At 37.8% G+C, this 13,827-nt stretch overlaps 1 protein-coding gene across 2 annotated transcripts in view; it reads left to right on the plus strand.

Moving 5' to 3' along the window:
• The window catches only part of SPG11 (SPG11 vesicle trafficking associated, spatacsin), an 86,702-nt gene that overhangs the window by 3,045 nt on the left and 69,830 nt on the right, over nucleotides 1–13,827 (plus strand). For both annotated transcript variants that reach the window (XM_045449891.1, XM_045449892.1), the window contains 5 exons: nucleotides 872–1,096; nucleotides 2,518–2,719; nucleotides 10,292–10,429; nucleotides 10,620–11,068; nucleotides 12,400–12,545. In XM_045449891.1, coding sequence (XP_045305847.1) covers nucleotides 872–1,096; nucleotides 2,518–2,719; nucleotides 10,292–10,429; nucleotides 10,620–11,068; nucleotides 12,400–12,545 — 1,160 coding nt within the window. The remainder of the gene's footprint in view (nucleotides 1–871; nucleotides 1,097–2,517; nucleotides 2,720–10,291; nucleotides 10,430–10,619; nucleotides 11,069–12,399; nucleotides 12,546–13,827) is intronic.

The raw sequence follows: 13,827 nt of genomic DNA on the forward strand, positions 1-13,827 counted from the left end.
CTTTTGAGCATTTGAAGCGTGGTTAATGTGAATTAAGATGTCCTCTAAGTGTTAAATACGTTCCAGGTTTTGCAGGCTTAGGATCAGAAAGTAAAATATCTCATTCATAGTTTTTTGTATTCATTACATGTTGAAATGCTATTTTGGATATTATGGGGTAAGTAATATAAAAATTAGTTTCACCTGATTCTTTTTTTTTTTTTTTTTGGTGCAACTAGAAAATTTAAAATTCCTTGTGCAGTTCGCATTTGTGGCTGATATATTTCTGTTGGATAGTGCTGATCGAGACTGGTTACCCAGCTGTTTACTTTAATTCATCCTGAAGGCTGCAGAGAGCAGAAATGAAGCATTCAGGCTTTATATTTAAGCAGTAACATACTCAACACACTTGATTTTAAGGTTCCTTCTTTTTCTTTTTTTTTTTCTTTTTTAGATTTTTTTATTTTTAAGTAATCTCTACACCCAACGTGGGGCTCGAACTCACAATGGAAGAGTCACATGCTCTAGTAGCTGAGCCAGACAGGTGCTCCCCCATCTTGTTAAAAAAAAAAAAAAAATCTGTGATTGTTCTTGTGAGGTTCCCAGGATAAGTAGGGTTTTTTTTGTTTTTGTTTTCTTTAATCTTCTTGTGTACTATCAGACTCAGACCATAAATAGAAGGAACAGAGATATTGTAGGCTACCTTTATTCATCCCCTTACCTACCTACCAGTGACCATTTGATTAGGTGGGTATGAGCAATAACTGCCTAGAGTCGGACTAAGTGCTATTTCTTCTTCATTTGATCTGTTTATGATATGTTTACAAGATCAAAATTGCCAACTGTAAAATTGTGACCAGTGAGTTTGAAATACTATGCTTTTGTTTCCTAGGTATTTCCATATTGTCTTTGAGAATTCTGTCATTTCACGATAACACTTCACTATTGCTTATCAACAAATGTATCATCGTACACCTTATATTTCCTGAAAGAGATGCTGAGGTTGGAGTATGCAGCTGTTTTACATTACCCTTGCTGGCACAGGCAGTGGACAGGATTATTGACATGCAGCTCTGCAGAGGAATTCTCTTTGTTTTGAGTAGTTTAGGCTGGATCTGTATCCTTGGCAGTAAAGATGTGGATGTGCAAGGGAGGAGAATGCCTTAAAGGATGAGCCTTTTTTAGGCTTTTAGTTTTAGGGACTGGTATATAAGTAGAATTGTTAGATTTTCAGTATAATTCAGGGAAAAAGATCTTTATGAACTTAAAAGACTCAACTATATTGTTTTGTATTCCATTCAAATATTTTTTAGTATATACATTTTTTTCCATAGTCATAATATTCCAACTTGTGTTCTTTTTAAATTATATATGCTCTATATTACCCATTTATTCAAAACATGCTTATTAAATATCTGCTATGTGCTTGTTCCAGAAAGGATTTAGAGGGCTGCTTATGATGTGATGCATACATTTTCATATATGAATATAATCTCCTTATATGATGATTCCATCATATTAGTGAATCATATGGTTTGCTTAACTACTTTTAATTTGGTTTTGGAAACATTACAGTTTTTGTTTCCAGCAGATCTGTAGATCAGATCATCAGCAAAATTGTTTTGAAGACTTGAAAAATGACCCCTTATATGATTTTGGAACTTTTATTTCTGAATTAAAGGGATGGTTTGTCTATTTTAGATATAAAATAGCCTTTATTAAAATTTCTTTTGTAAAAGTGTCATAAAGTGTTGCATTAACTTCATCTTTGTTGCTAGGTTATAGAATGGTGTTGTCCAGCATGTTAGGCACTAGGCTTATATGGCTGTTGTGCACTTGAAATTGGCTAGTGTGATTGAGAAACTGAATTCTTAATTTTACTTAATTATTTTAAATTTGAAAGCTGATACTTGATTCAGTTATTGGAGAACTTTTAAGTATATCTAAGTTCTCAAATGTGAATTTTAGGAAGTTTAAATACAGATCAGGTATTTCCAATGGAAATTTAGTGTCTAAACTGTGGTTTGCTGTAAGTGTAAAATACCAGATTTTGAACACTTATATGAAAAGGTGTAAAATATCCCAATTTTTTATGTAAATTACCTGTTGAGATGGTAATATTTTGGATATATTGGGCTAAATAAAATGTATTACTAACATTAATTTCACTGGTTTCTTTTTACTTATTTAATAGGGCTACTAGAAAATTTGCAATGACAAATACGGCTCATATTCTATTTCTCTTGGAAAGCACTGTTGTAGAACAATAGTGGGAAATATTAGCAGTGTATCAGAGCCTGTCACAGAGTGGATTTTCAGCAAGTATTGCTGAATGAACTCTGTATCAGGTTGTTTATTGGGCCACCAACTTCACATTCAGCTGGTTACTGTGATGAGGGCTGCCTCAAGTGTCCACTCTTCCTTTTGTTACTATACCCATAAGGTTGCAGCAATGAAGTCTATAAGCTCCATCCCATCCTGTATTTTAAGTGTTGGGGCATACTTAAGACTGGCATTTTCTTTAACTCTAACTCAAAGACATTTTTGACACTGTGGATGGTAGACATGTAGCTCATGTGGATTTAGCACTTCACCAAGAAGATATGTGTGATGAGCAGCAACAGGAGCCAGCCAAGGTTTCTTCGTTTACTTCGCTGAAAGTGTCTCAGGACCTAGATGTTGTGGTGATTATCAGCTCCTCCAACTCTGCAATTGCTCTTAACTTAAATTTGTATTTCAGGTACGTAAATTACTGCCGTCTCTAAGTTGAGGTAAATAAAGCCTTAAGAGGTTAAAAAGTACTTGTTAGGGGGCAGCTGGGTGACTTAGTCAGTTGAGCATTGGACTCTTGATTTCTACTTGGATCACTATCCTAGGGTCGTGGGATCCATGCTGAGCTTAGAGCCTGCTTGAGGTTCTCTCTCTCTCTCTCTCTCTCTCTCTCTCTCTCTCTCTCTCTCTCTCCCTCTGTCCCTCTTCCCCACTCACACTTTCTCTCTTTAAAATAAAATAAAAACGTTTAATTTAAAAAATGTACTTGCTAGCTTTTTTTTTTCCTGAGAGAGCAAGTGGGGGAGGGGCAGAGAATCTCAAGCAGGCTCCATGCTCAGGGTAGAGTCTGATTCAGGGCTTGATCTCAGGAGAGTGAGATCATGACCTGAGTGGAAATCAAGAGTTGGACACTTAACTGACTGAGCCACCCAGGTGCCCCTTGTTAGCTTTTTCAAAAACCAGTTTAATTTCTCTATTCAGCTAGTTCATGTTCTAGCAACTACATAGTGAGGTTGTTACTGTAAAATTGTGCAAATGATCATTGGCTACCTTTATATCAAGATTTTGATTTTGATTTATATATGTTTTACATATAGCTTATATCATGTAAGTTACAAAGTAATCAAGCACAGTTTTAAAAATAAGTACATAGTGTATAGTATAGCACAGTTGACTATTACACATTATTTATTCCTTGCCCTACATTAAAGTAGAACAAAAATGGGATTTACCCTGTTTCAGAATTGCTTCTTATGTGGCTTAGGTTCCTGGAGCCTTGGGGATTACTTTTCTCTTAACGAACTTTGATAATATATATTAAGGTAGCTTTCTCCAGCTAAGTACTTCCTCAGCTTTTTCCCTTGAAGGACCCACCCCAGTTACTGTCTAAATATATTAGTAAAAATTGAAGGCTTATTTGTGTTACTTTTAGATTTAGATATTCAAGTTGCTTCTGATTTTGTAATGTTTGAGAGAGGTATGATGTGAGAGGCATATGTAAATACCCCAACCTGTACATTGCAACTTATCTAAAAGTAGGCTAGTCCGTGTTTATGACTTGTGGCCTTCAGGGCCATTTAAAACCATTAGGATTTTTGGTCCTAACATAATATGAATGAGATAAACAAATCCTTGAGTAATTGGGAAGGCACTTTGATGGGTTTTATTGCCTATCATTTGGATCACAAGAAAGAATAAATTCATATTCACATACCTATTGAACCTCTTCCTACTGTTTTTTTTTCTTTTGTTTTAAATGGCCTTGACCTTAAAAATGAAAAAAAATCTTTGAACAAAGATGATTCGCACTTTCTCAGATCGTATGCTTGTTTACAGTAGGCCATTTTTACTGACTAAAACATACCCTGGTATGTAGAATTACGTTCTAATCTACCTTGGAAAATAATTTGATAGATGAAGAGGGGGGAAAGCCCACTCAGCCACTCTGATCCTTGAGTATAGGGAACATTCCTGTGGATGTTTTTTGTTTTGTTTTTGTTTTAAGTTGATTTATTTATTTAGAGAGAGAGCAAAAGTGGGGAGGGCAGAGAGAGAGGAGAGAGAGAATCCTAAGCAGGCTCTGCACTGTCAGCTCAGTCCCACCAACTGTGAGATAAAGACCTGAGCGAAAAATCAGTTGCTTAACCGACTGACCCACCCGGGTGCCCCCCTGTGGATGTTTTGGTAACACTTCAAGAGAACTCTGAAGACTGCACCATGCACATTGTTTGAACAAATTGCATTGAACTCAGCTACTGTTACATCATCCAAAGAAGAGCTGGTGTTTGCTTACTAGTAAATTTAGGAATCTAAATGAATGATCTCTATTTACTAATTACATGAATGCTCTTTAATTAGTATAATTTCTGGAATAGACTGTATTTTCTTGTTTTTTTAACTTTTATTAAATGTTTTATTACTTTTTCTTAACATTTATTTTTGAGAGAGAGAGCACAAGTGGGGAGGGAGGTGCAGGGAGAGAGGGAGACACAGAATCTGAAGCAGGCTCAAGGCTATGAGCTGTCAGGACACAGCCCGATACAGGGCTTGAACTCACACAAGTTGTGAAATCATGACCTGAGCTGAAATCAGACGCCTAACTGACTGAGCCACCCAGGCACCCCTAATTTTTTTTTTTTATTTTTATTATATTTTTTGAAAGAGAACTCGCAAGCAGAGGAGAGGCAGAGAGCAAAGGAGACAGAGGATCCAAAGCGGGTTCTGCTCTGACAGCAGAGAGCTCGAACTTATGATCAGTGAGATCATGATCTGAGCCCAAGTCAGACACTTAACTGACTGAGCCACCCAGAAACCCCTGCATATTTTTTTAAATTTTTATTTTTTTAAATTTACATCCAAGTTAGTTAGCATATAGTGCAACGATGATTTCAGGAGTGGATTCCTTAATGCCCCTTACCCATTTAGCCCATCCTGCCTCCACAACCCCTCCAGTAACCCTCTGTTCTCCATATTTAAGAATCTCTTATGTTTTTGTCCCCTCCCTGTTTTTATATTATTTTTGCTTCCCTTACCTGATGTTCATCTGTTTTGTATCTTAAAGCCCTCATATGAGTGAAGTCATACGATATTTGTCTTTCTCTGACTGACTGATTTCGCTTAGCATAATACCCTCTAGTTCTATCCACGTAGTTGCAAATTGCAGGATTCCATTCTTTTTGATTGCCAAGTAATACTCCATTGTGTGTGTGTGTGTGTGTGTGTGTACACCACATCTTCTTTATCCATTCATCCATTGATGGACATTGGGCTCTTGCCATACTTTAGCTCTTGTTGATAGTGCTGCTATAAACATTGGGGTGCATGTGCCCCTTTGAAACAGCATACCCATATCCCTTGGATAAATACCTAGTTGTGCAATTGCTGAGTTGTAGGGTAGTTCTATTTTTAATTTTTTGAGGAAGCTTTATACTGTTTTCCAGAGTGGCTGCACTAGTTTGCATTCCCACCAGCAGTGCAAAAGAGACCCTCTTTATCCGCATCCTCGTCAACATCTGTTGTTGCCTGAGTTGTTAATGTTAGCCACTTCTCTAAAGAAGACAAGTGTCTATTCATGTCTTTTGCCCATTTCTTCACCGGATGATTTGTTTTTTGGGTGTTGAGTTTGATAAATTCTTTATAGATTTTGGATACTAACCCTTTATCTGATATGTCGTTTGCAAATATCTTCTCCCATTCTGTCAGTTGCCTTTTAGTTTTGCTGATTGTTTCCTTTGCTGTTTAGAAGCCTTTTATTTTGATGAGGTCCCAATAGTTCATTTTGCTTTTGTGTCCTTTGCCTTTGGAGATGTGTTGAGTAAGAAGTTGCTGCAGCCAAGGGCAAAGAGGTTTTTGCCTGCTTTCTCCTCGAGGATTTTGATGGGTTCCTGTCTTACATTGAGGTCTTTCATCCATTTTGAGTTTATTTTTGTGTATGGTGTAAGAAAGTGGTCCAGGTTCATTCTTCTGCATGTCGCTATCCAGTTTTCTCAGCACCACCTGCTGAAGAGACTGTCTTTATTCCATTGGATATTCTTTCCTGCTTTGTCAAAGATTGGTTGGCTATACGTTTGTGGGTCTGTTTCTGGGTTCTCTATTGTGTTCCATTGATCTGAGTGTCTGTTTTTGTGCCAGTACCATACTGTCTTGATGATTACAGCTTTGTAATACAGTTTGAAGTCCAGGATTGTGATGCCTCCTGCTTTGGTTTTCTTTTTCAAGAGCTTTGACTATTCAGGGTTTTTCTGGTTCCATGCAAATTTTAGGATTGTTTGTTCTAGTTCTGTGAAGAATGCTGGTGTTATTTTGAAAGGTATTGCATTGAATGTGTAGATTGCTTTGGGTAGTATTAACATTTTAACAATATTTGTTCTTCCTATTCAGGAGCATGGAATCTTTTTCCATTTTTTGGTGTCTTCTTCAATTTCTTTCATATGCTTTCTATAGTTTTCAGTGTATAGATTTTTTACCTCTTTAGTTAGGTTTATTCCTAGGTATTTTATGGTTTTGGTGCAATTGTAAATGGGATCGATTCCTTGATTTCTCTGTCACTTCATTATTGGTATATAGGAATGCAACCAATTTCTGTGCATTGATTTTATATCCTGCCACTTTGCTGAATTCATGGATCAGTTCTAGCAGTTTTTTGGTAGAATGTTTTGAATTTTCCGTATAGAGTATCATGTCATCTGCAAAGAGTGGAAGTTTGACCTCCTCCTGCCTGATTTGGATACCTTTTATTTCTTTGTGTTGTCTGATTGCTGAGGCTAAGACTTCAATACTATGTTGAATAACATTGGCAAGAGTGGACATCCCTGTTTTGTTCCTGACCTTAGGAGGAAAGCTCTCAGTTTTTCTGCATATTTTATTTTCTAAGTGTGCTCTGAAGTTTATTTTTTATTTTATTTTACTTTAAAGTTTATTTATTTATTTTGAGAGAGAGAAAGAGTGTGAGTAGGGGAGGGGCAGAGAGAGAGGGAGAAAGAGAATCCCAAGCAAGCTCCATGCTGTCAGCTCAGAGCCTGTCTTGGGGCTCTAGTTCACAACCGTGAGGTCATGACCTGAGCTGATGTCAAGAGTCAGACGCCCCTGTGCTCTGAAGTTTAAAAGTGTTTTTATCTCTCCTGACTCCTAGTTCTAGCTCTTCTTTCCCCCTGATACAGAATGTCAGTTTCTCCTTTTCATTTTATCCTTTGAGATCTACCTCTCTCATGAAGCCTTTGCTTACTAAAACCCCTTCAACTTGTAATTTTATATTCATTTTATAATTTTTCTCCTCTGTGGACTTCTGTAGCACTTTTGCTTTGAACTACAGTTTAGCACTAAGTTATGTAGTCTTGTATTATTTCTCTAATTTTTTCATGTTTTCTGTAGAGTTTGTAAGCAACTTGAAGACCCAAACTCAGGGTCTGTTCTTTCAGTTCATTGTCAGTGACTTTTCTTCCAATACTCTTACCCTGGCTTTGTCTTTGTTTGAAACCGTTCCTCCCTCAAATCACTACCTGCACTTCTCACTCCCTGACCACAGCTTCTCAAATTTTCTGTGTCACTTACTCAAGTACCCCCACTTTACTTGTCCTCTGACCTCATTGGAATTTCCAGTTCGTTGACTTTTTCACTCTCTAGCCTCCTCCTGTCTTTACTCCCTCCCACTCCTTTCCCTTCTCAGCATAGATTCTGTGACTCATCATTTCAATCACTTTTTTTTGTATGTGCCCTGAACTCTTGCTCCTCTCTGTGGTAGCACTTGGTATGACAAAATCTTTTTTTTTTTCTTTTTTTTTTTTTTTTTCTTTTTCACTCTGCCTTCTCTGTCCCTGCCTCCAAGCAACCAGACACTTGTGAGAAAACCACAAAGGAAAATTGATACCACTGTGAGTTCACATTTGCTGCCTTCAACTGGTCTCTCAGTATTGTCTGGAAATTTTACAATGATTTTTCATGAGCCCGTTTTTTTTATAACAGTGTTTTTAAACCTCCATTTTCCCCAAACCTCTGCTCATCTCTTTATCCCCAAGTCTTCTTAGGTAACTTTGTCTCCTACTCTATAGTGGAAGTAGAATCCATCTAATGAGAACTCCCTCAGTTTCTCACATTTAGCTACAAACCTACTTTCCTGTGCCCATCTCCTCATCTTCCCTCCTATTAAAACAGATTCCCCTCCTTCCATGAAGGCCTCTGTGCTCTGTGCTCCAGATCCCATTTTTTTCCTTCCTTCTCAGGGACCATTTTCCATTTGCTTTCTTTTTTATTTCTCCAACCTCTTTTTTTTTTTTTTTTTTTTTTTTTTAGTTTCGTTTTTGAGAGAGAGAACATGAGCAGGGGAAAAGAGAGAGGGTGAGGGGAGAGACAGAGAATCTCAAGCAGGCTCCACACTGCTAGCACAGAGCCCGATGTGGGGCTCTAACCCACGAACCATTAGATCATGACCTGAGCTGAAATCAAGAGTCGGACGCTTAACCAACTGAACCACCCAGGTGCCCCTCCAAACTCTTTTAAGCATTAGATCCATATCTAATTAGTCACCAGATCCTAATCATTATACCTCCTAAGTGTTTCTTGAATCTGTCTACTACTCTAAACTCCTCTGTTATCATTCTCACCCATGTCACTGTCATCACTTACCTGAACTAAGGTAAGGTAATGGTTTGTAATTGGTCTCCCCATGTCTGCTCTTACCCCATCAACTTCATGCTCTGTAAAGTAGCCAGAGTGATGTGTTAAAACGCATATCTTCTCAGAGAAACAGCCAGATACTAACACCTGGGGACAAGGTATCCACCTTTCATTTGGGGGGATGGGAAACTGCCTTCTCCATGCATCATCTTTTCTCCCTGTCCCCTGCCTTTTCTAGCTTTTTAAAAATCAATCCTTGATACATGTATGTTAACATATTATCTTCAAATTGTTGAAAGGGTTAATAGCAGTGTAAGTGTTCAAGGTTTAAGTGCCACTCTTTCTCCCCCAGCTACTCTTCTATATCTGATCATACTGCTTTTCTTATTTAAAACCCTTACTTAGCTTCCCTACCCCACGAGATAAAACTAAAAATCCTTACTAGCCCATAGAGTCTTGCACCATCTGTCTCCTGCCAACCTCTCCAGTCTCATCTCAGGCCACCTTGCTTCTCATTCACTATGCTTTAGCTACCTTTGCCTTTTTTTTGTTTCTCAAAACAAAAAGAAAAACCCTCTTTCTGCAAATACTCTTCCACCTACACCTGCACTTACATTTTGTCTTTCTAGTTGGTATGCATTCCCCTGATCTCAGCCTAAATCTTACTTTGTGGTGACAGTATTGTGAACGGTTAAAAGCCTGGGCTTTATGGTCACATTGACCTGGTTACAGCTCCACTGTTTCTCTGGGCCTTTGTTTCCATATCTATAAAATGGGGGTATGTTTACCTCATAGAGTTTTTGAAAGGCTTAGTTTATATAAAGTTTTATGGGCACTTGGGTGACTCAGTTAAATGTCTTCATGGCTTCTGGGCTCAAGCCCCATGTTGGGCTCTGTGCCGACAGCTCAGAGCCTGGAGCCTGCTTCAGATTCTGTGTCTCCTTCTCCCTCTGCCCCTCCCCCCTCGCTCTCTGTCTCTCTCTCTTTCTCTCTCTCTCTCAAAAATAAATGTTTTAAAGTTTTAATCACAACATCTGCATTATCATAGATAAGTGTTCTTATTTCTTTATAAAGCTAACTGCCCATAAATGTCCAATTCTTTTTTCTTGATTGAGAGATAATCGGCACGCAACATTGTATTAGTTTCAGGTGTACAACATAATGATTCAATATATGTATATGTTGTGAAGTGAGCACCACAATAAATCTAGTTAACTTCCCATTACCACACATGGTTACAAATGGGTCAAATTCTTAGGGCTGACTTTATCATTCTGCTATAAACAATGGAGAGAAGGAGTCCTGTTCAAAAAACCTGTCTATACTGTTCCTTCTATGTGACACCCCCTTCCCCTCAATATTTAACAGTAGTAACACAGATTTGGATTCAATCATCATTGTTGACCATGGCTATCATTTTAAAATGTAGGCAACACCCAGGACACCTACTATGTAAAAGAACTCAAGAAGACATGCCTGTTGAAGGCCCTAAGGGGATAGATGAAGATGATCCTGTTAATTCTGACTACAACATGAAACTGACCAAGTTTTCCTTTCAAGTTGATAGGTACAGAAACTTCCCTCTTGGGTTTACTTTATTCCTTTTTTTTTTTTTTTTTTTTTTGGTCATACTCTACCTTTTTACTAAAGGGCTTTACAGAAGTAAACACTTTTTTTTAAATGCATCTTCTTCATGATATAGTGTTTTATGTAGTGCCTTTCACTGTAACAGGTGTGAGTTCTACACTATCTTCCAGGTCTTGGAAAGCCCAGCTATCATCATTGAATGAAACAATAAAGAGTTCCCACCTGGAGGTTTCCTATTGTGCTCCGTGGTTCCAGAATATTTTGCATTTGGAGTCTCCTGAATCTGGTAACCCCAGTACCAGTATGCCAGGCTGGGCCTTCATTCCACCAGACATAATGCACAACCAGTATAATTTTCCACAGAAAGATCACGCCAAGACCAGGGATCCAGGAAGATCATGGAAAATAATGCACATTCATGAACAAGAGGAACCTATTGAGCTTAAATGTATGTCTGTGACAGGATTCAGTGCACTGTTTACTTGGGCAGTGGAAAGGACGGGCTGCACCATTGTCCTTTGGGATTTGGAGACCCAGGGCCTGCAGTGCTTTTCCCTTGGCCAAAAGTGTATTCCTATAGACAGTTGTGGAGACCAGCAACTCTGCCTTGTTTTGACAGGTGAGAATAACTCGTGTTAGGTTGAAACCCATTGCTAAGAGGTGTGCTTGCTTTCTTTTTTTAAAAAATTTTTTAATGTTTATTTGTTTTTGAGAGAGAGCGAGTGAGCATGAGTGGGGGAGGGGCAGAGAGAGTGGGAAACAGAATCTGAAGCAGGCTCCAGGCTCTGAGCTGTCAGCACAGAGTCCGATGTGGGGCTTGAACCCATGAACTACGAGATTATGACCTGAGCCGAAGTTGGACGCTCAACCGACTGAGCCACCCAGGCGCCCTGAGAGGTGTGCTTTCTTAACATATTTTACTTCTGCTCGGGTGATGTTAGTGCCTACACTGTCCTCTAAGTGGTAGTCTTTCATGGGGAAACTTGGTGTTACTCTTGGTACTGTTGTCTCATCTATTTGATTTCTAATTAAGGTTATTTTTGCTCAGCTCAATGCTCTGACGCTAAAGTCAGAGAAGTGTCAGAGTAGTAAAGGTTGGTTTTATCCCAGAGAGTCTCCTCTTGACTTGTCTGTGCAAAAAACAGTAGTAAGCTGGCTGCTTCTGGGCCATATATATGTGCACCACAGATTCATTCTATTGGGCTTGCACTATCTAGGCTTTTAAAGAAGACTGTATTATAAACATATAAAGTTAGAGGATTTCTAGCTGTTATTGAAAAATTATTAGATCTGGCAACACTAGCCCTGCATTCCTCCGTAGTAATTTATGGGTTGAGGCTGAATTTTGGTTCTCTTAGATGGGCTGTTTTCTTGTTAGTTTTTTCTTGTACTTGTCTCACTACCCGTTTGGTATTTCTCAGTCAGCAGTTATGCCATAACCTCCTACAAAGCTATTGAGTGATGCAGTTGAACTATGTGTGTTTTTTTTTTAATACCCCAGATTTGGAAATCCTATATTTCTGTGTGTCAAGAGCGTGCTATTGGTTTTACCTTAGTGAATCGGATATATGACATCTCTGTAAATAGTTAAAAATTCCAGGCATTGATTGTGTGGATAATGTAAAGGAGAAAAGTGAGATTTAGTATTATTTCGTAGGATGTGTTGTTCTTACGAGAATTTGCCCTGTGGCCCATTGTTGAAAAAATAAAACTCTTTTTTAAAAACATTAAAAAATCTTGATGGATTAATCATGGTCATAGTAGTACCTGGTGCCAAATAGATATATTTGTAATTATAGCACTGAAGTATTGCATAGTTAGAGGTAATATATAATAAGGTAATAAATAAGGTAATAAATACCTTAATTAGGTAATAAGGTAATTAGGTAATACCATAATAAGGTAATAAATACCTTAATTTATTTAAGGTAACTTTTATTTTTCCTGCAGAAAATGGACTCTCTCTGATTTTGTTTGGATTGACTCAGGAGGAGTTTTTAAATAGACTAATGATCCATGGAAGTGCCAGTACTGTGGACTCTCTTTGCCATCTCAATGGTTGGGGGAGATGCTCAATCCCCATCCATGCACTGGAGGTAACAATATTAAATGCCTACATGACTTTGCTTGATTATTTTCTGTCATAGACTCTTACTTGACTGAAGATTTGGGAGAATTCATTTAACCTAGCAGCAAAAAGAGCTATAGTCTTTACCCAACCATTTGCTTAGTTCTGGTTATTTCAATACACTAATTCTGCTTAGGAATTCTGTTTACCCTTTTTGGTCTTAAAAGATAAAAAATTATAGTAAAAACTAAAAAAAAGTTGCAAAAAATGGAGGCAACAATAAGATGGTAAGACTAAATGAAGTAAAAGCAAGCTATGGGAATCACAAACAAAAGTGACCTTTTATTTCTACCTTATGGTCCCTACTCTTCTAATCAAACTATGGAAGCAACATAACCTGAAAAATTTGTATAGCATTTTGTAGTTCACACTTTTTTATATGCATTATCTAGTTTTGTCTTAAAATAACATGAGATGATTTGGATAGTCTTTTTTTTTTTTTTTTTTTGTAAGTTTATTATTTATTTTGAGAGAGAGAGAGAGAGAGAGAGACAGACACCAGAGGAGGAGGGGAGAGAATCCTAACCAGGCTCTGCGCTGTAAGCATGGAGCCCAGTGTGGGACTTGAACTCACGAACTGAGAGATCATGACCTGAACCGAAATCAGAGTCCGGGACTAAACTGAGCCACCCGGGTACCCCTGGATAGTTTTTATTCATTTCATTTTACAGATGAAAAACCTTAGGCTCAGAATGGTTGAGTGAGTGGCCCATAGCAATACTAACAAGAACTGGAGCTAGAATCAAAGTCAAGGTACTTTTCTGTAGATCACACAGACCCTAAAAGTTAATAATGTTGTATGTGAGTTTGTATTTTTAATGACAGCTTTATTAAAGTATAACACACATACCATAAAATTCACCCATCTAAGGAGTACAGTCCACTGATTTTTAGTGTATTCAGGGTTGTACAACTATCACTGTTAGGTAATTCCAAACATTTTCATTACTTCAAAAAGAAACTCTGTATCCATTAGCAGTCATTTACCAGTTCTCATGGCTGCTAAGTCCCAAACACTGATAACGCCTTCTGTCTCTGGATTTGCCTATTCTGGACATTTCCTATACATGGAAATATAAAATATGTAGCCTTTTATGACTGGCTTCTTTCACATAGCATATTTTCAAGGGTCATCAATGTTGTAGCATATATCAGTACTTCTTCTTTTGTATGGCTGAATAATATTCCATTAAATGGATGTACCACATTTTGTTTATCCATTCATCAGTTGATGGACATTGGGTTGTTTC

This window comes from Leopardus geoffroyi, chromosome B3, assembly GCF_018350155.1.
Source record: "Leopardus geoffroyi isolate Oge1 chromosome B3, O.geoffroyi_Oge1_pat1.0, whole genome shotgun sequence".
In the NCBI taxonomy this organism is placed as follows: domain Eukaryota; kingdom Metazoa; phylum Chordata; class Mammalia; order Carnivora; family Felidae; genus Leopardus; species Leopardus geoffroyi.